The sequence below is a fragment of the Balaenoptera physalus genome, assembly GCF_965194825.1.
Source record: "Balaenoptera physalus genome assembly, chromosome: 5".
NCBI lineage: Eukaryota > Metazoa > Chordata > Mammalia > Artiodactyla > Balaenopteridae > Balaenoptera > Balaenoptera physalus.
In genome coordinates this window covers 83,607,535-83,634,454 of record NC_138884.1, presented here as the reverse complement: position 1 = coordinate 83,634,454, position 26,920 = coordinate 83,607,535, and the positions used below count along the sequence as shown (strand labels likewise).

The window sequence follows — 26,920 nt, the reverse complement described above, 5'->3', positions numbered from 1 at the left end:
AAGTAGACACAGGTTATCCAAGCCTGTAAGACTAATGCATAAATCCAAAATGGCAATTAGTAAGTTTATTACTAGAGAAATAATTGCCACAGGAACTAGAGTAACTGAGTTCCCATAATTAATTGAATTCTCCCCTGGTGGCCTATGTAGAAAGTCCAGAGACCAAGTGATGGTGTCTGGTGAGCACTGAGGCAACCCACTGGTAGTTAGATGATATGAGTCTAACAGCATCGGGCCAGCACAGCCTGATGCACCCAATTCCACAACAGGGGTCGGGGCACTGTCAGACCAAAAACTCCAAAGTCTGTTGGAATACCCTGGCAATGGGGCCATGATATCAAATCTGTCCACCAACATTTCCCTTCCCCTCCACAGAGCTGAGAAGAGTGCTGCCAACGTTTACCTCCCGGACTCACCCTTTTCCAGAACATTTCCATCTTGAAATTCAAACTGACATTTTATCTGCCAATGGGATTACAATGAAAACCTGCAGGCCTAGGAACAAATTTGCCCCTCATGCAGGTGGCTCTGCTTCTATCATGTGCTGATCTTACAAAGAAGTAAGAAGGCAAACTCATTTTCCCCCTTTCCAAGTTCTTGGGGGCATCTCAACATTGCCCCCAAGTACAGACACACAAGCTCATGATGATCATGCTACCAGATACACAGTCCTTCCCCACGTTTTGGATTCTCCAGGAGAATCACTCAGCCATTCACCCCAGTGTCCTCAGCGCTCAGGCAGGCATTTGACATCCACTAAAGAATCATTACTCTTCTGACACTAACAGTTCTACAGAGCAAACCTCTGCAGCCACCTTCACACACCCATTCCTTTAAGGATTAGAAATGAGCAAGGGCTCAACAGTGCCTTCTGAAATACCTTAGCTTCTTTTGATGTTATACTCTCCAAGTTATATAATGTCTTTTTAAAAAATAAATTTATTTATTTTATTTACTTATTTTTGGCTGAGTTGGGTCTTTGTTGCTGCGCACGGGCTTTCTCTAGTTGCAGTGAGCGGGGGCTACTCTTCGTTGCGGTGCACGGGCTTCTCATTGTGGTGGCTTCTCGTTGTGGAGCATGGGCTTCAGTAGTTGTGGCACGTGGGCTTCAGTAGTTGTGGCTTGCAGGCTCTAGAGCGCAGGCTCGGTAGTTGTGGCGCACGGGCTTAGTTGCTCCGCGGCATGTGGGATCTTCCCGGACCAGGAATCGAACCTATGTCCCCTGAATTGGCAGGCGGACTCTCAACCACTGCGCCACCAGGGAAGTCCCTATAAGGTCTTTTTTTTTTTTTTTTTTTTTTAGTTTTACCTGTTTCCTTTTACCATTTAAAAAAATTTTTATTTTATGTTGGAGCATAGTTGATTAAGAATGTTGTGTTAGTTTCAGGTGTACAGCAAAATGATTCAGTTATACATATACATGTACCTATTCTTTTTCAAATTCTTTTCCCATTTAAGACCAGCCAGAATCAAACCAGTCTCCCAAAATAAACTACTCTGGACTAGCTTTTATTGAAACAAATAAGGAAAAGGCCAAATAGTATAGACAATGATTCTGTAATTCAGAATTCCAGGTATACTGAAAATTCCATATTTTGTGTTTGTAATATCCCACTTGATTATTATTTCCCCCAGCAGAAAAGCAGTTGTTTTCTGAATTGTGGTTTATTTCAGTTAATGATGAAATTACTTAGTATTTCCTAAACACACACCAACCTGGCGATTTTACCAGACCAAATTCTGCATTCTTAGTTATAAAATGACCAAATGCTACTTCTAGACTTCTGAAGGATCAGTAATTTCAGTATAGGGAAATAAAGAGTCACACATCGCTTTTAGCTACTGAATGTACTACGAGATATTACTTTGTATTACTAAATAAGGATATAGAAGCAACATCCTCCTGCTGTCCATTTCAACTTCCAACAATAATTTTCACTATCAAGAAAGCATAAGATGCTGATGGGACAGCACCTCAATCATGGCCCTGAAGTGAACACTTGGTTCATCCTCCCCTAACAGCATCTGATTATTAAACCCACTTAGTGGTTGTGAGGCGAGCTCTGGTTCTTCCACTAATTACTTATGTGATCCTGTGCACATAATCCCTGGGAGTTATTCCCTTCCCTTGTAAAATGGGAAAGGTAGGTGAATACGTAATCTGAAATTCTCTTTCAGCTTTAATATCCTGTGAAATTAGTATCCGCTGGGCACCTGGAAGAAAACAGTCAATACCTTATTTGTTCAGAAGAACAGGGAAATTAAAAAAAAAAATTTCCTTACTTGAGCCAGATGTTTCAGAGTAACAGCTGCTTTACATAATCAGCAGCCAGAACACAGGCACGAAGTCAAATGGTGCTTTGTGCTCACGGCTGAATCGCCATATTTGAAAAGATAAGTAGTGACTATAACCTGTTGCCAGCAACCACCTGGCACCCACCCACCGACCAGTGTCTACTGGGTTACCGAGTATGTTGACACCTAGTTTTCCTTTCTTCCTCTGTCCAGATTCACAGTCACGTGCTTAAATGCACACAGTATAATGCAGCAGAGAAGAAAAATGCTCAATAGATAAGGTGAAAGGCTTTGCGCCCTCTCCTACAATTATAGCAGAAGCATCATCTCTGAAATTTTCCATTTCTTGTCATAATTTATCACGACCCAATCAGTAAGGCCTGCTGTTCATGAGCTCATTCATTTGCTCATTCATTCATTCAACATATTTAAGTGCCTACTATGTGCCAGGCATTTTTTTTTTTAAAGCTGCAGAAACAGCTTAAAATAAGATAAGGTTCCCTTTTCTCAGGAACTTATTTTCCAGAAGAAAGCAAGATAATTACAGATCATGGTAAGTATGATGAAGTAAAACAGGTGACTGATAAAATGACTGGCAGAATTCTCTGTGCCTCAGTTTCAGCATCTATATAACGGAGTTGATAATAATACCTACCTCAGAGGGGGGTTGTGAAGGACCTGGTAGTTAATACACGTAGAGAGCAATGCCTGGCATTCAGTAAGAGCTCAGTAAACGTTAGCTGTTCTCACTGTTGCTGTTATCATTACTGCTATTGCAGCTTTCTATTGAGTGGTAAGAGAGGTACTGGGAAGCTGAGCTGAGCCCTCAATGAGAAAAGATAAAGGACAGTGTAAACCCAACCGCGGAAGAGCAGGAGCAAAGCCAAGGTGGCAGGAATGAGCTTGGCATTTCCAGGAACATGAAGACCAGTGACAGGGAACAGGGGGAGCCATCAAACAAGAAGCGGCATGGCCAGATTGGGAGAAACAATAAGAAACCTGAATTCATATCCTTCATGTGGTAGGAATCCACGGAAAAGTTTTAGGCAGGAAGATCATTCTGAGGCTACTGTGACAATTCAGGTAAAAGACAACGGGGCCTGGGTGAGAGAGTGGTGACAGAGATGAAGTAGATGATACAGGATATGTTTTTGGAGGTGGAGCTGGTCCGACCCTCGTAGCCTCTCCATGTCTCTCATCATTTCATCCTGTATGATGCCACATATACCCACTGTCTGATGCTACTCCAACCAAAGCCCAAGACTTGAAAGAAATCTAGGACTTTCAGTATAACAAATGATTAATGACTTCACAGAATTCTCTTTACAACCAAACAACCCTAGCCTTAGATATCACACAGCTTTTTCTCATTATAACATGGTAATCAATAACATTGAAAACACAGGGTCTAATCAAGGAAGGCATTACAGAATCGTGACTGGTCGTACAGACCATGGAGTGAGAGACAGACAGTTTAGGTCCCTTAGTTGTGAGGTATGGTTACCTTAGACAGATTACTTAACTCTGGCTGCCTACCTTCTTTCACAGGATTGTGTGCAGACTAAATGAGATAGTGCATGTGTAGAAAGCACTCAGGACCCTGCCTGGCTCTTCATGCACACACAAACATTCTAGCTACTATTTTTATTGCTGAAATCAAAAAGGTAGACTGTGGGGAGAAGGAACAGGTTTTGTAGTCAGATCTGTGTTCAAATTCAGATTATGACACTTCTACATAACATTGGGCAAATTATTTTATGTCTGAGCCTCATCTGCCTCACATAAAATAGGGTTCATAGGAGGATTAAATGATTATGTTAGCAATGTAGCACAATACTATCACTCAAACAGTACCTGTCACCATATACTCTATCCAGAGATTATAAAGTTAATCTCTCCTTCAAAACAGTTGAGGTGGGTAAAACAAAAGTCTTAGGGACATACTGAGGTAGTTACTAACATTAAAAATTTTTTTTGCATAATATTTAAAGTTGTGACCAGTGAATAAATCTAGACAGTAAAATAAATTTTACCCTACAATTTTATAAATTAATATTTAGCAAGTACATGTTTTCCTAAAATTGTCATCTGTATGGGGTTATGTAACAGAAGCAGGGGTGGGTAGGTAGGAGGGAGAAGAGAACAAGACACAAAATCATTCTGTTGCATGGTAATATGGTTTTGAACCATTATGCTTTTGCAGACTCGACTTTTATCACGATTATAAGTAAGTCCGTAATTGGAATCATAATATCTACATTATATCCTAAACATAGTCAGGAGAATCCAACTATATATCCTTTTACTCAATGGCTTCTAATATTAGACACTAAAGAGACCATGTTAATTGCTCGCATTTCTTGAGCTAGAATGAATTCTTTAGACAACAGTCTAATAAAAGAATATTAACTGGAAAACTAGCCAGAGATTTCAGGGGCACAACTGCAGAACTTAGATGTGATTAAAGTTAGGTGCTAGTTAGTAGGAAATTATGAGCATTACCCATGATCCTTTCCAAGGTTTAATATGTTTCAATTTTGTTCCCTGCGAAAAATAATAATAAATTAAAAGTCCTCAACTTATAATTTTTTTTTTTTGGTTCAAGTTTCTGGAGCAAAACAATCTTTGGCTGAATAATTTAGACATTTGTATTTTATTTATTTTGCTTTTAGTGGTTACCATATAGATTGTTTATTTAATTAGAAATACAGAAGCAGTTACTAGAGCTACAAAAGAGATTTGAAATCCCATGTTCTGCATTGTTGGAGCAGAACGGTCAGTTCAAACCTTCAGTTGTGAGCCTGACAGCAGCTGTTCAGACAGAGAGGGAACAAAAGGAAGGAACCACCGCTCTGGAAACAATGAACTCGGTCCTTTAAAGGTTAAGACTTACATACTACAGTTTCAAATACGGCACTGAAGAAATAAACACCCTTAAAAGCATGGAAATTAAATAGAAACTATTCAGCAATGCATCTCAAATTTCTAGACCATGACTGCAATAGCCAGAGGGGAAATGAAATTTTCAATTGCATCAATACACCTTCCCTGTAGCGAATATTGATTCAGGCTCTACGCAGTGAACATCTGTTGTTCATTCCAGCTCAGCGTCTGCTTCTCCTGAAAAGAGTCTTTGGTTTTCCTTGGAGAACTCCCCTCCCCCAACTGTAGGCAGTCTTGAGGGACTGGTCCATCAAAATACCATTCTCCTTTTTGACTTAAAGGTGGGCACATGAGCCACGCTAAGCTAATCACAGGCAACTTACAGTCTAGACATATGAAAAGGCTAATAAGCATAGATAAGACAGATTCTGTGGCATCCGAAAGTAACTGTCCATTAGTCCAGCTGCCTTGCATGCTCCTTGACCTTCCTGTAAAAGCTTTTCATTTGATTCTGGGAACTACTCTACCTACTTAAAAAGATTATGCTCAGCTTCCATAGTGTGGAATTTAAGCAGAGGCATTTCAGTCCTCTGCTGGAAGCCAAGTCCTGTCCCACCGCGCATCTAATTAATGTAGGTAGGCATTGACACTGGACCCGGACCTGGCCTTTCTTCTTCTTCAAGGAGCCGAATCCTGTTCTCTGTCCCCCAGTCACTAGCTGGCTTTTCTGCTCTGCATGGAACAATGACCTGGAACCACCTGGAATGCAATTACCCTGCCCCCCCAAAATATCATGAGGCTGCCTGGAACCCTCCCCAACAGGCCCTACTTGCTAAGATCTCTGATGTTAACAGCTGCCTTATCCAAGCCCTGAGTCCAGCATGTTCTGGGATATCTAGGGGTTTCCATCCTAAAGAACTTGTACAACAGCCAAAAAGCTTCCCACATTCCCAGCTTCCTCTCCTTTACCTTCTTATTCATGCAACTGTGATGCTAGCTCATTACCCTCAAGCCCATTTAAGTTATAAGAAAAAATATCCACTTACCCTGATGATGTAAAACATGGTTATCTGCTTCAAAAAAATTGTTCTTCATTTTACAAAAGAGTTCACTCCACCCACTCCCAGGAATTCTTCTCAAAATGATGAAGATGAGGAAACTTCCTTCTCATGTGGAGAACTGCTGATGGTCAAAGGGCCAGTGAGTACCAGAGCCAGGATAATATTTGGAAATCGATAAAGTCCAACTCAGTTCTAACACTTTAACACTACTGGATGCATTTACTCATTCAACAGCTAAGCTTGACCTGGCCTCTCCCTCTGACCCCATTTCTCCTCTACTGGCCCTATTCTACCTCAACACAGTTTTTCCAGCCACGACTTTCCCCTACTTCATGGCATTGTAGATGCTATTACATGTCTAAGCAGTCTCCCTGACCATTCTTTCTTGAGGTGTCACCTACAAAAGTTTTGAATATACAGTGGTCTTTTGAACACTCCAATATTAATCTTTTGACCTACATTCATAGGTATATAGCAACTGACTTATGCACTGAGAACAGGACAGGCATAAGGGCAATGTGTGTATCTATCAGGTACTACTCTAATATGGAGAAGTAACATAAATAACACTTCAAGGAAGTCCCTTGAATGCAATAAATGTTTACTAAATTTTCTATTTTAATATAAGGTATCCAAAAACTCCCAGAACTTTATAAACTTGTCCCTATCCTGATACCCACTAATATATCTTCCTATCAGGACCTGTCATTACCATATATGGTAAGTGATATTTTTCTGTGTCTTTGTGGGAACTGATCTAAAAATAAACAAGTGTAAAAACATATCAACATTATTCCTTGTCTAAAAGAGGAAAAAAAATAATGGCTTAACACTTCCTGCACTCACGCTGAACTGCAACAAGCTCCAAAAGTAGCACTACAAATTCTAAGTGGTAGACACTGAAAAAAGTATTCCTGACATTCAGAGGAAAGGCTAGCCTTAAGCGGTATTGCATGGAAACCTATGCATGCCTAGCGTTGGGCCTCACACACAGTAAGCACTCAATTTCTTCTGCTGCCAGCTTTGGATACTAACCTAGAAAAATAATCATCTCGGGCATGCTGAGTTACTGCAAATAATAATGAAAACACTTATGAATGCCAAATCATGCTTAACAGGAAAAGGAAGAAGAACAATGAAAGATAAAAGGAATATAATGATATCCCCTTGGGGATATCCCATAGATTCTTTGGTCAGTCAGCAGAAGTAAGTGGTATGTTCCCAATATAGATAAAACATTGGCATAGAAACAGACTGCACTAGCAATGGGGGGTTTCGACCACCAGACATCCATCAGGCATCTCCTAGAAGGCTCAATTAGCTAAAAGCATCATTGACTTGTCTTGGCAGCAAATTCATCTCTTGAGAAGGTACAGGAAACAAGCTGAGGAATTGCTAACTATGGACTGGATTCTAATCAACGCAGAAGTGATAAAGCTAGTAGAAAACATAACTGTACCAAAGAGCTTTTGGCAGTCAAAGAGGGAAATACCAGGCTAAGCAAGACATGTGTTCTAGATTTCAAAAGGATGTATTTCAAGTTAGCATCAAGACCCAAAAGGGGCAGAAAGAAGTCCGGAAGGCTGTCTGAAGTAACATGCTGACTAATTATGAAAGGTCCTGTCTAGGGGGAAAAGGGAAGTGTGGTTAAAGAGACTATTGTTGCAGCACAAGAAGTCCTTGAACAAGGAAAAGCAGATAAAAAGATCATGGGAAAGGTTGGAAATAGGCTTATATGTTTAATAGCGAATAATAACAGATGTACAGACATCTGAAAATGGAGGAAAGGTGTTTTTAAAAATGTTAGAGATTACAAAAGTGTTTTCTTCCTTCCATTTGGAATACAAGGAATTGATGGGATAGGTCTGCTGCCTGCAATAGATGGTGTAATGTTAACGGACAATAAAAAGCAGAACTCCTCAACTCCTACTTCTCCGGCTTCACTTCATTCTCCATCAAGGATAATCATCCTAAAACTAGGAAGGTTGGAACAAATAGCTGGAGGAACTAAAGCAAAAGAGAAGGTAGGGAATTATTTTAAAAAGAAAAAAGACAAGGTAGCACCTAGCTGTTCTAAATAGATTCATATCTTGTAGCGTGTGTGTGTATGTGTGTATACATACATATATAGCATTTTAAAATCTATAGAACCATGAGAACTTGCCGAAGAATTAAGTGAACTGTCACTAACCGCAGAAGAACCATGGTGAATGAGAAAGGTCCCAACGTTCTAAAAAGGAAAGTAGATGGATCCTATACATTATAAACTACTGTTCATGAAAAGGGCAGTCTAGAGACATGCTTTCAGAGTTCACATATTTATATAATGAGATCTACAGCTTCTAAAGGATTTAAGGTTAATTTCTGAAAATAATTCAAAAGTTAAAAGGAACATTTCCCTTTTGTATTGAGAATTCAGTTAACATTGAGTAGGGGTTTGTTGTTTTTAAAGTGGTGTTTCTCATACCCAAGAGAGTAAAAGGAATTTTTCCCCTATAAAAAAGGTCCTTTATATTAACTTAAACTTGAACAATAATGTTATTGGCCAAATCCTTAGCATTTTGAACTTCAACAGGTTAGACTCACCCTGTTCTTAAAAAACTGAGACACTGGATCCCATGATTAGGTAACAATGTGGATTCACAACTGGTTGACAAACATCCACAAGGGGACTCATACTGGAGCTTTCCTTTGGTTCCCCCCTTCCTACAAGCCCTTCTGAAGCAGTCTAGTCTGGGTCACCCTTGGCTCCTGCCCCTCCTCCCCTCTCCTGGCCTAGTTCCCTGGCCCTGGGAGTCATGATCAACAGGCGCACCTGACCAGCAGGGCCAACTGGACTTCTTTCTGAGAAAGTGGACTTGTGGTCCAGAGACACAAGCAGGCAGACTCGGCACTGAGCAGGGACCAGGCTGAGCCTGGAGAGTTAGGCTGGAGGCAGGCCGCGGCACCCCGCAATGAAGCCACGTGTATGGTGAAGGTATGAAGAGAATGGAGTAGATATACAGAGAACAAACCAGGGTAATACTGGGCAGAGTGAGAGAGCCCAAATACTGAGTCTCATGAGGCTCTGTTATGATGCAAGGGATCCCTGGACAGTTAAAGTAGATGCATAACTTCCTGAGTGATCTGGAGCCAAACTGCCTGGGTCCCAATGATAGAATAAGATAAGGACATACATGGCACAATTAATAAATGTGCAGATGACATGAACGAATCAATTCAGGAAGGTTTTGAGAGGTTGAATAAATTGAAGATCCTATACTAAGGCCTATAAAAATCAACTGTGCAAATATAATATGGGGACATTTGGCCCAGCAAGACGTGTAGAAAACAAATGGTTTTATCACCTTTATTGCTTTCTTAGCAAGAAAGAACTTGCTAAGAATTAGAACCGTGTGAGAATGGAAAGGGCTGTTTTACAAGGGGGCGTGATTCCCGTCACAGAGCTCCATCAGGAGTTGGATAACCAATTGGAGAGGGCTGTACCAGGGTCTGCGTACACAGTTCCCTCCAAGTCTAGAGTTCCATGATGCAATCTTCCTAAAAAGATTTTTTTTTAAAGACAGTTATGAGGTCATCAGAGAACCACTAATATAGTGCCAAGGCACAAGCAAGCTTTAGTCACTTTGTATATGGAAAAAAAGAATTATTGAATTAGTGGATAAAAATGCTTGCAGGGCAGGTAACTCCACTAACTTCACTAGCAACGCATTCATAGGAAGATATAACTGAATTATAGTTCTGAATAAGCCAGCTCTTGAAACATACTGGAAAAAATAATAATAAACAACTGTGAAGTTACCTGAGTTATTACAACTTTTATTTTTAGCGCTATTGATGCATTTTATAACATAAAAACTACTGGTTCCAAGACTAGTCCTCCTTTTATCAAAAGAAGCAGAAGCATCCAAATAAAATCATTTTGCTGCTGTACTGTTCTCAGAATGAGTCAGTGGAGTTTGATGGGCACCTGCTTATCTCCATTGTGATTTTGCAAGAGAGAAAAAAAAATTCACCTTTTTAAAAACATTGTCTCAAGTGTCAAAAACACTCAGTGAAGAAACTAAAGCCTACCTGCTAATTTGTGGTTTTGGAGAAGTCAGCGCGGCACACACAGCAACATGAATCACTCACAAGCGAGCAAGAACAGCTTTTTACTCTATAGAACCAGACACTACCCAGGATCAGGAAAGAGGTGACACTTTCCTCTGCCTATTGATGACAAGCAGTGTCACAATCTGGCATGTGAAGTATCCAACAAGTCCAGGAACCCGGCTAGAAAAATAAGACATCCCTAAAGGAGCACTGGAGAAGTCCACCACGCACCAACATGACCCTGAGAGCAGGCGTGGCTCTGGGATGGCTCGTGTGTCATAAGCACCGTGGGGCAGTATTAAAGAACTCACCAAGACTGGTTAGGCAAGACAGGCTCAGAGAAACAGGAGTCTCTGGCACAAAAGCAAGGAAGGCACAGCTACCTTCAGTTTGTCAGGATGTGGCTCAAAAAGGAGACTGAAGCCTCCACTCAGCAGATTATACCAGGATGTGTGAATGACAGCGGGTGGGCTGCAAAGACTTCAAAGACCCAGCACAGCGCTGGTTGACATTAAAGCAATGACACCTACACATGCGTGCAACTGCCATCAGCCCTACCCAATTCACAGGTAGAACAAGAACGATGAGAGGACGGATTGCACAGTTGCTTCAAGAACCTTCTGACACCATAAATAAAAACCACCCAAAACAGAAAGAGCCTCGTAATGCAATGCTTGTGCCACCACATGCTACCACCACTAACCACAAACATGATATCAGCCCCTTAGATCTGCTGGGGTATCTGTGGCCACTGCTGAGCAAAGTGCAATGGGCCTGGACATGATAATAAGAAAACTCCAGAGATTTCAAGACCACGCCAGCATGTTGAAAGCTCAGCTTCCAAAATCTGAACAGCTTGATCTTATTCCCAGTCACACACCAGATGCAAATTCAAGTAACATTTGCTTAGCATCTACTTTATAGCAAGTGCTTTAATTTTCCCCTCTGAAAGATGTCCCTGCAGTGTGGAGCACCTCAAGAGTCAAAAGAACACAATGATGACATAAAGGCTGTTATCATCAACTCTGATTATGGAGTGAAAAGTCCCAGCAATAGAATGATCAATCCCAAACATTATTCCATACAGTTCTTAGATGTCTAAAATCCACAGAAATGAGGAACAGGTTAAGACACTAATAGTTATGTTTACTGAATTTCTAAAGAATACTAAGAGAAAAGGAAGATGGAAGAAGTAGATGGAATTTAGGATAAATGCAATACTCTTTCCAAAAGAATAAAAAAAATGTACGTAAACATACATATTTTGGCACATACGGATCTTCTCACTCTTTTCTAAGATGCAAGGAGGTTTTCAGTCCTTTGCCCCAGTGTTTCCTATCTTAGTAAATGGTGCCATTGTTCTGGGCTCAGGGCCCAAAACTTTAGTCATTCTCCACATCTTTAACACTCCACATCCTATCCATCAGTAAAGCTATTAGATCTACCTTCAAACTATTGATATATCCTGAATCTGACCACATCTAATCACCTCCATTGATACCCAGAAGTCCAAGTCACTATCATCTTTCTTTGTTTCAACTTCTACCCCCAAGATGAAATCAGAATCTCTAGGGGTGGAACCCAAGGATCAGCTAGTTTAAAGCTCCTCAGAAGATTCCAATATGCAGCCAGGCTTGGTCTACTCTCTAGTCAACAGGCAGATGATTAATGGGTAGATATTATTACTATTTTTGGAAAGGAAAACAGGAGTCTTAGAGAGGTGATGTGACTTGCCGAAGGCCACACAGCTCAGAAGACCCAAAAGTCAGATATCACTCCAGGCCTATTGGGAGTCTCAAGTGCCTTATTTCATTTTCTCTCCGGTCAATTATTTACAGGGCAGTAGCTTAAGATACTGAGGAAAGTGGGACAGCATTAAGTGAGTTATAGTCTCAAGTTTTGTTACCGTGTCACACAACAAATGTACTCTACTCTTTAAGTGGCTACTATATCAAATAGTCTGGTACCAAATAGACTAAAGACACATGAAGTATAAACAGTAAAGATGGTGATTCTATTAGCTTGTGTCAATAGAATTAAAAAATAAAGACAATTCCAGCTGAATATATGGAAGAATGTCTGAAATCTTATAAAGAAAACTATTAATTCAGACTGAGGACCTTGGTACATATTCAGACTTAGTTAAAATTAAACCATAGAAAAGTAGTTCACTCACCAACCATAAGGATAAATTCCACAGAGAAAGTCACTTAATAAGATCAAGGGGGATTCAGCTGGGTACCCGGGGAAATTAAGAGGGCCTTCTTCCTTCTTTGCTAATTATATTCACTTGGAAGTCAACAAAAGGCCAACTCATGTAATGATTCTTTCATTGAACTTTAAACAAAAACACACGAATAAGCCGCCATCTGGGGCTAAACTAAGCCAGTGATTCAGAACTCCACCCCCTCCCCCAATCAAATCCTGGCTTTCTAAAAAAGATTTCCATCTGTAGAGTACAAGTAACATTATCACCTAAAAAAGTAAAGTCTAAATGCAGAAACAATAAAGATAGAAAAGAATATAAAATAAAAAAACAATCCCACAAAGGTTGGACACAATACACTTGATCTAAAGCACCGTGGAGCTTGTTTTCTACTCCTCAAAGTTTGAAATAATCATCACATCCTGAAGCAGACCCCAGCACCTAACCATGAGGCCACAGAGAAATCACAATGGCTAATTTGGGGCTCGTGGTAAGTTTTGTGTTTTCTGTACATTAACCTGTAAAAGACCTATCAACATCATGATGAGATAAATTAATAATTGTAAACTAAAGAAAATAAACCCCTTGAAAATAAACGCAGCCACAGAAGTTTCAGAGACTTTTACCAAGTTAAGGTATTTCTTCCAGGTGCAAATAACTATACAAATGTAGGCTACAAATACAGGATGTGTAAAGAGATTAATTACAAAAGTAAGTAGGTTAGCAAAAACTAGAAATGACACTGCAGAGAGGCTCATATTCATCAAACTCCCAGAGTAGATATAGCACCAGCTAAAAATAAACTGAATGTGTTTACTCTTCATTTGGTTGTACTGAATTAAATGTTTAATTCAGAATTTTAAAGTCTTCAAAACCGAATAACTGAGTATCATCGTATGAACTTTATCATTTCTGAGGGGAAATTTAGAGAAGTGTAATTAGACCCATTAAGTAACTGGGCAATAGACAAAAAATCTACCAAAAAAATATCCATACGCTCTTAGTTTCTTGGCTGGCAATCTACATGACTTTATACAATCTATTCCTCCTCCTCTCTGCAAACAAGGAAATTCAAGGATCTACACCAGTGTTTTTCCACACTACTGCACATCAGAATTACCTGGAAGATACAATATCAATGCTTGGTCCATATGCCCAATGGACCAGAATGACTGATTCCATTGGTCTGGGATGGGTCCAGGCATCAGTACTGTTTAGACAATTCCCATTTGATTCACTGTGTAGCCAGGGTTGGACACCACTGATGTACACATGACTATAAAACTAACCACATCACACAATCCTTCCACTGCCCTGACCACAGTGGACACACTCTGCATTAAAGATGGCAGAGTCATTCTTCCTCATGTCGTTTCTCTAACCCTGACTCACAAATGTGGGGGAAAAAAAGTTATGAAAGTCGAGTGAGTCCACCTGAGAACATTCATCACAACCATTCTGGCATTAATGGTAGACTGAATCCAACTTAAGCTTAAGGTATAAAACGACACATCAAATTTGGGTAAAATCTATAGAGAGAGATCTGTTTCATTTCTTTGGTCAGGGATAGGACATGGTCTGATTTTAAAAGTAGAGTGAGACAGACAAGAAGAGGCTGGAAAGGGTCAACTAGTCACAGCCATCAGGATGACAATATGGCAGCAGAGCAAGGGATCCAGGAAAAATGGTCACGGACTCAGAACCAAAATGGTGCACTCAGAACCAAAGAACTCCGACATGGGGCAACGAGGGTGTCCAGAGGAGCTGGCCAAGGGCAACAATGGGGAAAGCGAAAGCAAATGATATTCAGAGCCCTTGGCAGCCTGGTTTGGCACTGAAACTCCTCACAAGTGCAGAACCCTGGAGTCAGGGACCAGAGTCTCTTCTCTCAGAGCAAGGCAGGGCCCCCAGTTCCGGAGCTCTAAGTTGCTGTAACAAGCACTCAGAGTCAAGGAAATGGTGACAGGGTGGTTCAAGCCACAATCCTTCAACTGCTAAGTCATAGCTCCTTAAAAGTCTCCTACTGCTAAGGTTTTCAGGGCTGGGGCAGGGCTAACTCTATATGGGGGTGAGGGAGGGAGAAGGGAAAAAGATGGGCTGCAGATGCTAGAAGGAGATTTCTTCTAAACCAAGTTGGCTTTACTTTAAGACCAGAGTTAGCCAGTGACCTAAACCAATTACAGAAGCTCAACTATTCTAAACTGGTGTCAGAACAAACCATCTTTCTGATTCACCCCTGCAAACCAGTTTGCTTGCTTCACTCATGAAGGCCAATCTTGTATTCTAATTAGGTCTGGCCCACTGAACTGGTTTCCTGGTCCAGAGCCTAGATTGCCTTTGGCCTTCTTAGCAAGTCTCCCCCTAAACTGTCACCTGACTAACCCAGTCCCATGAAGTACAACCCCAAATGGATCAAGATAAGTCATCTTCAAAGATGGCTTAGGCAAAACAACAAAGAGGCTCAATTCAAAACAACCACTTCCCTTTGCCCAGTTAATTCAATGTGTAAATGACCCATGAAGCCAAGTTCTTTAGTCCTCTTAGATTAACAAAATTGATGGCAACGATGTATATAAAAGCATAGTACCCGAAGTTACTATCCTATGTACACACATTTCATGTTAACATTTAAATGAAAACTAATAGGAAGGTAGGGCAGAATGGTTTTATCAAATCTATTTAAAAAGAATTGTTTTTAATGGGACCAAAACAACAGGCTTCAAAAGATGCCACAATGAACTTACATAAAACCTCTAAATTGCCATGAGGGCTGTGTCAAAAGCAGTATTATCTAAGCACTAACACATTGTTTGAGGTTTTATGAGGACACTGGAGAAGGTCTTCTGTTGGAAAGAAGTAAGTTAAAGGCTTAAATCTCTACTTAAGAGAGAAGTATACCTACACATGTACTTTTAATAAGCTTACTTTGAGCCTCATTTCCGTTATAAAATGTTATATTCTAAAAAACTCTAGTAAATCCTTACATGTAAGCCCAAGCTAGAGGTATAATCTACAGCTGTGCTGTCCAGTAAGCAGCCGCTAGCCACGTGTGTCAACTGAGCCTGTGAAATGGGGCTAGTGTAAATTGAGATGTATTGTAAATATAAAATATACAGCAGATTTAGAAAACAGTACAAAAAGAGAAGAATGCAAACTATTTCATTATTAATTTTTATATCAGTAACATGATGAAATCGTATTCTGGATATATTAAGTTAAAGAAAATATATTATTAAAATTAATTTCACCTATTTATTTTTACAATGTAGCTAGAGAATATTTAAAAGTACATATGTGTCTAGTGTTTATGGCTCACATTTTATTTCTCTCAGTGCTGATCTAAGGCATGAATGCCAATTTGATAATAAGTAGATTTTACAGAACAATTCATTAAATCCCAGCTGGTCTAAATTCTGACCCCTAACCCTAGCAAAAAGGATAAAAAAGAGCAATATCTTGGCTATTACGTAAGGGCTACGTGAAACCTTAGTAAGTTGGAACCCGAGTCCACAAAACTTCAGCACATAAAAATGAACAAACCTTGCTGAAAAAAGTAGTGTAACCAAAATATACCTGGTCAAGTCTAATTAATTGAAAACCTTGTTTAAAAATACTTTGCTTTATGATATATAATTTTAAAACCTACAGAGATGAAAATTAACTGAAAAACTATTTAAAATAAAAGAATTCAGACTGATGGTCAGTTTCAAAATCAATAGCTTCCACCTTACATGTGCTAACAGTCGCAAGTAAGAACATATAATTTTAGAAAGGACCCCATACACAATATCTTCATAAAATATAAAGTATAAATAAAATAAAAATATAAAATATAAATCATCTAGGAATAAATCATTAAAATGCACAGGATTTACAACTGTAACTATGTACATGAGAAAATACCAAAAAAAAGTTAAAAGATAAACTATGAACAGAGAAAACAGTTAATGTCTTTAACATATGATAAGCTCTTAAAATTCAATACAAGACAATCTTCATAAAGGAACTTACAATGAATAAACAATTCAGAAAAAAATAGAAATAATTATTAAACTAATCAAAATGCATTCAACCTTATAAGTACAGCAATGTAAACGTAAAGAGTTTTTTTTTTCTCTTTTTTTTTGCATCGTATATTCACAAGGATAAAGAAGACTATCCCGTGCTGGAGAAGGGGTAAAGGAATAGGTACTCTTGTTCATTTTCAGTGAGGCTGTAAACTTCAATAATCTTTCTTGCATTTTTTTGCCCTCATTATAAAAAAAAAGGTACATACTTTTGCCCCAGAAATCCCTTTTCTCAAAGATTTTCACAAAGAAATAATCAGAAAAGTGTACAACGATGTATAAAGGTGCTTATTCAAGAGTGTTTTTTTTAAACAACTTTAAATGACCTAAATACCCACCCACAGAGGATTCCTTAGTAAATTATTATACAATAACATGTATAATGCTAAGCTGCCATAAAATTCATGATCTATGCATTCAATAAATAACTACTGAGGCCCTACTAAGTGCCAGGCAGTGCTCTAGGCACTGAGGATATGAGTAGTGACGGTAGACAAAAAAAATTCCTTCCCATGGGAGAAGGTGGTCAAAAGTACAATACAAACTTCCAGTTATAAATAAGTTCTGAAGATGTAATGCACAGCATGGTGACTACAGTTAACAAGACTGTATTGTATATTTGAAGTTGCTAAGAGAGTAGATTTTAAAAGTTCTCATCACTAGGAAAGACAGCTGTAACTATGTGAGGTGACGAATATTAACTAATCTTATTGTGGTAATCATTTTGAAATACTGTATATACAAATATCAAATCATGTTGCACACCTTAAACTAATATGATTGTGTATCAAATATATCTCAATAAAACTAGAAAAAAAAATTAAAAATTCCATCCTTTGTGGAGTTTACATAAACTATATTTGATAGGCAAGGATGTCCATGAAATACTAAGTGGGGAAAAAAGATTAAAAGTAATGTGGAGTCTGATGTGATTTTTCTTAACAAATAAATATATCTCTCCTCTCCTGGAAAATAGCTGGAATGGATTAAATGTTAACACATATATTAAATGATTATATTTGGATGGCATCGTTTGGGGTGATTTTTACTATCCTCTTGACACCTTTTTGCCACATGAGTTTTCTTCAATGAGCAGGTGTTACTTCTACAATCAAGAGAACAAATTTAAGCTCTTCTATTAAAAACAAACAGTTACCTGTTCCTCTGACAAACATGGAGGGCGACTATACGGCAGGCAAAGCTTTAAGTGCAGAGAATACAGCAGTGAACAGATCACAAAAAAATCGCTCCCTTTGTGGTGCTCAGGTTCCGGTAGGAAGATATCAAGTAGGTCTGATTATAACGCATCTGTAGGTCATCTCATCTCTAGGTCATAAAATTCATGTAAGTCAACCAATATCTGAGCTCCTACTATGCCCCAGGCAATGTCCTCAGTATATCAGTAAACAAAACAGACAAAAATCTCTGCCTTTAGGGAGCTTACTACCCAGGGGATGAGAGCACTGAAAGATGTGGGTTCCAGTGAGGAGTAAAGAATGAAACTGTTGCCTTTACTCACATTCTAATGAAACTATGTGAGTAGAGACCCAGGCAGCAAATATTTCACGAACTTCAGAAGTACACTCTGATCTCTGCAAACTTTCCTATGGCTGTAAGGTAGGCAAATGATTCACTTCTCATTGTATTTGAAATGATATAATGAAAAAAAAGAAAAAGAATGATGCACGATAGACTAGAAAACCTAAAATAATTTAGTTCTGCCACACTTAATATCTCCGGATGACACTAAGCAAAATGACATGTATTGGGAATTCTCAAATATTGATCACATGAAGCGTCACTATGCTCACACACCCTCTCTGTGAAGGAGCGTCATGACAGTTGTAAATCTTTTAACTCATTTCTATGGTTACTTTGGGACATCCTTCATTCACTACACCTTTTTGTCCCACCATTCAATTAGCTGGCATGCGGCAGAGGCATAATACATGCTTGCTAAAGGAACAAAGGATCTTAGTCATCTTTTACTTGGACAAATGAAACAGCCTTCTAAAAGTTTCCTTTTAACAATTCTTGCAGAAATTATCTCCATGCTCCTTTTGTTATCTTTTAAGTAAAGGCAATGTAGTATTCTTTATCATTACAAACATTTTAAAGGTGCCATTTACAGAGACCAGTCTAGGAAAACAGTCCCTAGGACGATTCCTAGATTTATCACTTAGCACATGTTTTACATAATCAAATGAATGTCTTACATTTTAGCATAATATTCAACAGAAGAAAATGCAAACCATTGGATAGGTATGTGGTTTTTTTGTGTGCATTTCCTTAGTTTCGAATAATGGTCCTTATTTTGTAAATTATGAGCTCTAGAACACCTCTTTTATTCAAGCAAGAGCCTTTGACAATCTGATGGTGACTGTGCCTGTCAGTTGCCAACCCAATAACCATTTTCCCTTTTTCTTTTAGGAATAAAACACTGAGTAATGTGTCAGATAGAAAACTCCATTTCCCAGCTTCCCTTGCAGAAGGGAGTCAATGCAAAATAAGCATTAGTCTTTGTGCGGTACTTCAAAGAAAACCCTTTGGTCTCACACCCTTCCTTTTTCTTCCTACCTGGGACTCCTACACAATGGCTGGAACCCGGCAACCAGGTTATGACTTTACGGAAGTTATATACTAAGGATGATGAGGCAGAAAGACGTAAGGAGCCCATGTCCCTTACGATTTTATGTAGTAGACATAGCTGACCTGGACTGCCTTCATGTTAGTTTTACAAGACTGAGAAAAATTCTATTTTGTGTAAACTGTTATTTCAGTCCCTGTTTCTAGGATTCCTAATGCTGAATTCAGAGACTTATTTATTTAGCTGGAGTAGAAAGTGAAGAGACCTGTAATTCTTATCCTTCTGCTTTATCTAGTCTTGTGTTCTGGCAAATTTATCTACTATCAGGGTTTCAACTATTATCTCTGAACTTGAGATTCCCATTTGATTTTACCCATATCTAACCTCCAAATTTCAAAGTATCCTCAAAACGTGTCCATTTGGATGTCCCCCAATCACTTCAAAATTTGAATGTATATCTTCTCTTACTGTACTGACCCTCCTCAATTTCCTTATCTTTTAATAGATCTTCCCAATCAATCAGGTTCAAGACTATAAAGCAGAGTTCCTTAAAATGTTTCACCTGCACCAGAATATTCTGGGCAGCTCATTAAGAATGCAGTCCCATGGCAGATCTACTCAACAGAATCATCGTGAGGCAGCCCAAGAAACCGCAGTTTTAATGGGATACCTGGGATCTTGTAAACATTAAAATTTGAAATTACTGCTTCAGAATCTCCTGCGGTATATTCACTATATCACTATGTCCTATGATGTGACCTTTGTCACCTCATTTCCTACTCTTCTCCCCCTCCCTTTTCCTTTAACACTCCTCTCTCCTGCCTTGGGGCCTGTCTGGAACATTCTTTCCCCAGATTCCCACCAGGCTTCTTTCACCTCCTCCACCTCAACTTTTCAATGACGGATAGCCTAACAAACCTATTTAAACTTGCAATTCATCCACCAACCTTATGTATCTTACCTTTTCTTTATTTTTCCCACAGCACTTACCACATAACAAAGTCTATAATTTGCTAATTTGTTGTGTTTGCTTTGTCTCTTGCCTCACTAGAATGATAGCACTTCCAGGGCAGGGCTTTTTCTATTCTGTTTGTTCACTGATGTATCTCAAGTACCTGGAACAGTACTTGTAGGAGTTCAACAGATCTCTGTTGAACACGTTAACGATTTACTGAGAAATATCTCTTAATTCCTCCCTTCCCAGTCTCACTGCTCCACTTCAACACTAATCCTGGGCTTTGTCATTTTTAGACTTTTTAAAAAAACAACAGAGTGTATTTACAGCGTCATTTCCTCCAAACCATCCAACATACTTCCAGGCTTATCTTTCTAAGACACTGTTTGGGGATGTCACTCCCCTATAATGATTTGGCTCCTAACTGACCCTGTTAGAAGTATTATACATTGGCCTCATGCTTGCATGAGAATTGAATTAGATGAACTCTAAGATCCTTTTCAAATATTTGATTCAAAATCCAAATGACTCATCTTGGCATTTAAAATGCTCTGTAATCTAGAAGTATTTACTTATCCAAATTTACATCCTATTCCTTCCAAGTTTCCCTTTGTTCCTGGCCAGTTTCTTTAAGAACTCTCAAATAAGCCACAGTCATGTTCACTGCTTTTTCAATTGGTTACTCTCTACCCTCAATGCCCTCCTGACTACTGAAATAGATGGCATTATCTTGGAAGCTTGGTACTCAGACTGTGACCGGCAGGCCAGCATCACTCAGCGTTACCCGTGAGCTTGTCAGAAATGCAACTCCAGCCCTACGCATTTAGAAGCTGCATCTAACAAGATCCCCAGGTGATCTGTGGGCATCTTAAAGTTTGAAAAGCACTGCGTGAGCACTCATTTCAAATCCTTTCTCAATGGAATGTTTGCTCGGCAGACCTCGTGTTCTTATGTCTGATCTGCCACAGCTCTTTGTTACCCGTAGCAGGCGCGCTGTTTAATTAATAACATCCCCTCTTAGGCTATTTCTTTTTTTAAAAAAAATAAATTTATTTATTTATTTATTTTTGGCTGCATTGGGTCTTCGTTGCTGTGCACGGGCTTTCTCTAGTTGTGGTGAGCGGGGGTACTCTTCATTGTGGTGTGCGGGCTTCTCATTGTGGTGGCTTCTCTTGTTGCGGAGCACGGGCTCTACAGTGCAGGCTCAGTAGTTGTGGCTCACGGGCTCAGTAGTTGTGGCGCACGGGCTTAGTTGCTCCACGGCATGTGGGATCTTCCCGGACCAGGGCTCAAACCCGTGTCCCCTGCATTGGCAGGCGGATTCTTAACCACTGCGCTACCAGGGCAGCCCCAGACTGTTTATTTCTTATTTCATGGAAGTTCTTTCCCCTCAATTTGGTTGTAAATAGCTTGCACACAGAACAGCCATGCATCTGGCCAATCTGAATGCAGGGAACAGAAACCCATTCAAGTCACTTGAAGGAAAAAAAGAGCCTGTTCTAAGGCTACTTGGGAACTGGGACTAAAGGAGTCAGGAGGGAGGTGCTCCAGGGACTGGCCGCCCTCTCTCAGCATCTGTGTCTCTCTGCCTCATTCTCTCCATCCAGTTCATTTTCTCTCCTATCTTCCTCTCTTCACGCAGTTTCTGTTTCCTCATACTAGCAGCATTTGCACAACCTATTACAGCCAGCCATTCTCTCCTCTACCAGCCTATTCTCCTCTGTCCCTTTCTGCTTCAACCTTCACTCTAAGCCTCTAAGCTTAACTTTTCCCATGGGAGAGATGATCACCACAAAGCATCTTTCTGAGCCAAAACACAAGGTTACAAGTGTTTGAGCCACCTATGGATTCTCTGCTCTTGGGTCAGGAGCCTGCCGTGGTCCAACCAACCGAAGCCAAGGACGCTGCCGTTCAGAACAAGGCCTTTAGGCAGCAGAAGCTGTCAAGAGAGACTGTTCCTTAGGAAAGAAAAGTGTGGGCAGGGCAGGCAATGAGCCACATCGCCAGCCCACAGGGTCATTATTGATGTTGTGCTCACCACAGTCCAGAGCAACATGCTGAGCACATAATAAACTGAACCAACCAACACGGGGGGTAAGGGTCATTCACCAAGTGCCACTTTGCCCCTGACACTGTGCTGGATGCACAGGGAATACAAAGATTAAATACGAACCAGTCATTGTTTTCCCACAGCTGTTAATTCAAATGTGTCACTGAACTAGCTACTTGACCTTTGACATGTACCTCAACCACTTGGGCCACAGTTTCCTCAACTATCAGATGGGACCATCTTCACCAACCTCCAGGAGCACTGTAAGGTCCTATAAGGTAATCTTTGGAAAAATGCTTTGAAAACTATACATGCCAATCAAAAACAATACTGTAGCCTCTCAGTACTTAATGAAATCCTCTCATATGGCATAGGTTTTACATTATTTTCTGGTCCTTTCTCTTTTCCCATTTCCCATGATATAGAATCCATCAACTGCTATTATTTCAAAGAACAATCCCAGTATTACCACTATATTTTCATTACCTGAATGGCTCACTCAAATGATGATTAAGAAAATTCATTCACTATTGTCAAGAAGACAACAAACAACCAGTGCTAATGAGGATGCAGAGAAAAGGGAACCCTCATGAATTGCTGGTGGAAATGTAAATTGGTGCAGCCACTGTGGTAAACAGTGTGGAGGTTCCTCAAAAAATTAAAAATAGAGCTATCATATGATCCAGCAATTTCACTCCTGGGTATTTATCCAAAGAAAACAAAAACACTAATTAGAAAAATATATGTATCACTATGTTCATTGCAGCATTATTTATAATAGCCAAGATATGGAAGCAACCTAAGTGCCATCAGTAGATGAATGAATAAAGAAGACGCAGTGTGTGTGTGTGTTTGTATACATATAATGGAATATTACTCAGCCATAAAAAAGAATGAAATCTTGCCATTTGCGACAACGTGGATGGACCTAGAGGGTATTATGCTAAGTGAAATAAGTCAGAAAAAGACAAATGCTGAATGATTTCATCTATATGTGGAATCTATAAAACAAGTGAACAAACAACAGAAACAGTGTCATAAATACACAGAACAAACAGGTGGTTGCCAGTGGGAACTGGAGTTGGGGGTAGAGACATAGGTGAGGAAGATTAAAAGGTACAAACTTTCAGGTGCAAAATATATGAGTCATGGGTATGAAATGTACAGTGTGGGGAATATAGTCAATAATTATGCAATATCTTTGTATGGTGACAGATGGTAACTAGACATTGTGGTGATCATGTTGAAATGCATAGAAATATCGAATCACTATGTTGTGTAACAGCAATTAACATACTATTGTAGGTCAATTATACTTCAAAAACAAACAAACAAACCAACTCATAGAAAAAGAGATCAGATTGGGGGTTATCAGAGGTGGGGTATGGGGGGAGGGGAAATCAGACGAAGGCGGTCAAAAGGTACAAACTTCCAGTTATAAGATAAAAAAGTACTAGGGATGTAATGTACAACATTACATGAAATTATATATGAAATTTGTTAAGAGAGTAAACCCCAAGAGTTCTCATCGCAAGGAAATTTTTTTTTTATTTCTTTAATTTTGTATCTATATGAGTTGATGAATGTTCACTAAATTCATTGTGGTACTCATTTCATGATGTATGTAAGTCAAATCATTATGCTGTACACCTTAAACTTATACAGTGCTATATGTCAAATATAGCTCCATAAAACTGGAAGAAATAAATAAGAAAAAAAAAGAAAATTTACTTCACTCAGAAGTGTAAAAAAAGAATGTACACATTTTTAGTGCGTACATTTAAAGACAGCACTATCATTTATCCAATGTGCATCTATAAGGTGCCCTGTATATTTTTTCATTATATTACAAATGACAATAAGAATGTACTAAATCCCTGTACACAGGTTAGTTTTGACTCTTGTGTGGCCATCTCCCCAGAGCAGTTTCACTGAGTATTTCCTAAGTGCTGTAACCAGAAAATCATAGCTACTAGAGCTCAGAGCCCCCATTTTTAACATGGGGACTCTGAGGAGGAAAAATAATAAAATGGCCTGTCTCAAACCCCTATAATCCAATTCTCCTAAAATCTGTATCTTTTTTCTTAAAATCACTTTACCACTTGCCAAACATTAAAGGGGGGAGGGGGTGGGGGTGAAGGATGGACATCAGCGATGTTGTGAGAACATGAGCCACCCTTTATAGGATTCAAGTATGGGTTTATGTGACAGAAAAATAAAACAAAGCTCCAGATATGCACTGTTTTGGCTTCGCCATGAACAAAATGAAAAAATATTTACCAACTGACTGCCACATGCTAGGTAGGATGCTGAGGGCTCATCAGCGGATGAAGACAGCCTCGGCCCTCCAAAAGCTTACTGGCCTTTACCCTCGGGCAGCTGTTGCTCATTGCTGACAGGTGTAGCCATTCAACATCTGGCCCTGGGTGGAGCAAAGAAAACAGCTTCCACCTTGCTAAAAAGTCCGCTCAGCTGGCCAAAATGCAGGTATCAGGTAAAGGGAAAAACAAAACCTCAGACGGGAGCTGGGTGAGACTCCGCTGCAGGAGGCGGAACTGCAGAGACTGTAATGCACAGCACCGGCGGAGCGCCCAAGCCCAATTAAGGCTCCTCCCACTCGGAGAGGCGAGGGGCTTGGATCAAAGGATCCTGCAACCTGGGAAAGGCAGATTCAATTCCCGGGGAGCCGTGATATGGGGGCTGCAAAAAAGGTGGGCGGCTGGCTGGGGCTGTGCTCCCTAGAATGGAGAAGCAGAGGGGAGACAGAGTGGTCTGTGAGCTAGTGGGCAGGGAGGTGGGCAGGGCAAGAGCGCAGAGACCCAACAGTCACGCTGCCGTGTAAAGCGAGCCTTGGGGATCCCTCCGAGGACACCAATTTCGGGGCTCTGCAGCTGGGAAGGGGTCTGCGAGGCCACTGAAGGCGGCGCAGGGAGAAGGGTTCGCCAAGGACCAGGCGCGACAGCCGGACATTGCTGGGGGAAGAGGTGGGACAGGGCATCTCTTACCCGACACACACACACACACACACACACACACACACACACACACACACACACACACACACACACACACACACACACACACACACACACACACACACACACACACACACACACACACACACACACACACACACACACACACACACACACCGCCTGACCCTCGGCTGGCCCCGAGCCGCCCCCGCGCGCGCTCCGCACCCAGCTTCGCGCTGCGGCAGCTACTCACCCTCCGCACGGGAGCGGATCTCCGACACGGTCCTCCGCATGGTGGGCATCGCGGCGGCCACCGCAGGTGGGTCTTCAGACCAGACTCTGCACCTGTCACGGCGCCGCGCGGGCGGAGGATCTGGCTTCCCCGCGCCGAGCGCTCAGCAGCCGCGCGGGCCCAGCCGCCCACCCAGGACAGTGCCGCTGCCGGGCGAGGCCCTCGCACACCGGCGAGAGAAGGAGGAGGTAATGAAGGCGGCGGCGTCCGCAGAGCTGAGCGAGCTCTGCCTGCCGCCGCGGAGGGAACGGCGCGGCGAGGGGCGGAGCTCGGACGTCGGCACCCGGGGAGGGATCCTCAGCGTGCCCTCTCACTCGCACAACTGCAGCGCTGCGGAAAAGGCGGGAGAAGGGCGGGGAGAGACTCCGGAGGGCCTCCTGCGCCCCGCCCTGCTTTGGACCGTACCATCCCTGAGGGGGGGAGGGGAAGATGCCGGCCTCCTCCACCACAGGCGCCCTCGTCCCGCCCCGTGGCTTCGGCTCTTCCTGTCTTTGCTCAACGCTTTTCTGATTCTTCCAAGTCTTGGCCGGAGCGGAAGGGGTACTGTGGCTCCTGCATCCTTGCAAATCCTCTCCCGCCACCCTCTAGTTTTAATAACAATGGAGTCGCCCGTGGTGCGGAAGTGGTGTTGGGTCTGAGCGGGCTGGAGAGCGGTGAAAGGCCTGGGGCGTCAAGGGCTACGAGCTGCGGAAAGGCGTTGCGTGTTGGCCCCCCGGGTGCAATTCTAGCCTCCTTGCACCGCCAACAGCCCTCGCGACCTGAGTCGCACCTGCTCACTCGCCTGGTCCACGAGCAACAGATTCTGAGGCCGGGGTCCTCTGGCGCTGGTGGCTCCTCCTGCCCACGGTGCTCGTGTGCGTCTGGGGCCGGCCTGCGAGTGGCCCGGTGCATCCAGCTAGTGCGTGTTCTGCAGCCTGACAGAGCTCTGGACTTGCAGTAAAGTCAACTATTGGGCCAGGTGCTTCAAAAAGGACTTATTTTGTCTGGGTTTTTGCTTTTAGTCAAACGTGCAGGAAGTTGGCAGCAGTAGTTTTACCTGAAAAGGGGAGAGGGAGCCTAGTATAAAGTCCATAAATACATTAAATTTTAGTTTGCCCCATATCCTACAAATAAGTGTAACTTTGTTACCTTTTATTTTGTATACGGAGATCTATGCTAACAAGTTATCAGAACAAGTACGGTATTTTTTATTTATTGTTGATTTCATCTTTAAGTTAGGCTGTAAGGTTTTATATATTGAATAGATCGTGGTAAGCCGCTGAAATGGCGAGAAAGGAGTAAATTGAGTTGGAAACAATTTGCTGCTTCTCTCATCTTGTGCTCTTCCTCCAGCACCCGGTGGAAGAGGGCTTTACGTGGAGGCGTTTATTGTGAACTTCTTTCAGGTCCTGAAGGGAGAGATCTGGAAAGGTTTGAACAGAGAGATAAGTGATTATTCCCAAGCCTCAAGAAAA

General features: G+C 41.1%; 2 protein-coding genes across 20 annotated transcripts in view; one reads left to right on the top strand and one right to left on the bottom strand.

The window, feature by feature from the left end:
* The window catches only part of ATP8A1 (ATPase phospholipid transporting 8A1), a 237,728-nt gene extending 211,944 nt beyond the window's left edge, over window positions 1-25,784 (bottom strand). For 4 of the 6 annotated variants that reach the window (XM_082464159.1, XM_082464158.1, XM_082464162.1 and 1 more), the window contains exon 1: window positions 25,428-25,784. In XM_082464159.1, the coding sequence (XP_082320285.1) occupies window positions 25,428-25,476 (49 nt within the window). In that variant the 5' untranslated portion in view covers window positions 25,477-25,784. Of the gene's footprint in view, window positions 1-24,479; window positions 25,205-25,427 lie in introns of those variants that run through there. The other 2 variants (XM_082464161.1, XM_082464160.1) reach the window with 2 other exon arrangements.
* The window catches only part of GRXCR1 (glutaredoxin and cysteine rich domain containing 1), a 364,380-nt gene that overhangs the window by 5,301 nt on the left and 332,159 nt on the right, over window positions 1-26,920 (top strand). For 8 of the 14 annotated variants that reach the window (XM_082464270.1, XM_082464269.1, XM_082464266.1 and 5 more), the window contains exon 1: window positions 26,286-26,424. The exons of 1 other annotated variant lie outside the window; for it this stretch is intronic. The gene's annotated coding sequence lies outside the window, so the exon portion shown is untranslated. Of the gene's footprint in view, window positions 1-26,094; window positions 26,425-26,920 lie in introns of those variants that run through there. 5 more of the 14 variants (XM_082464259.1, XM_082464258.1, XM_082464260.1 and 2 more) reach the window with 2 other exon arrangements.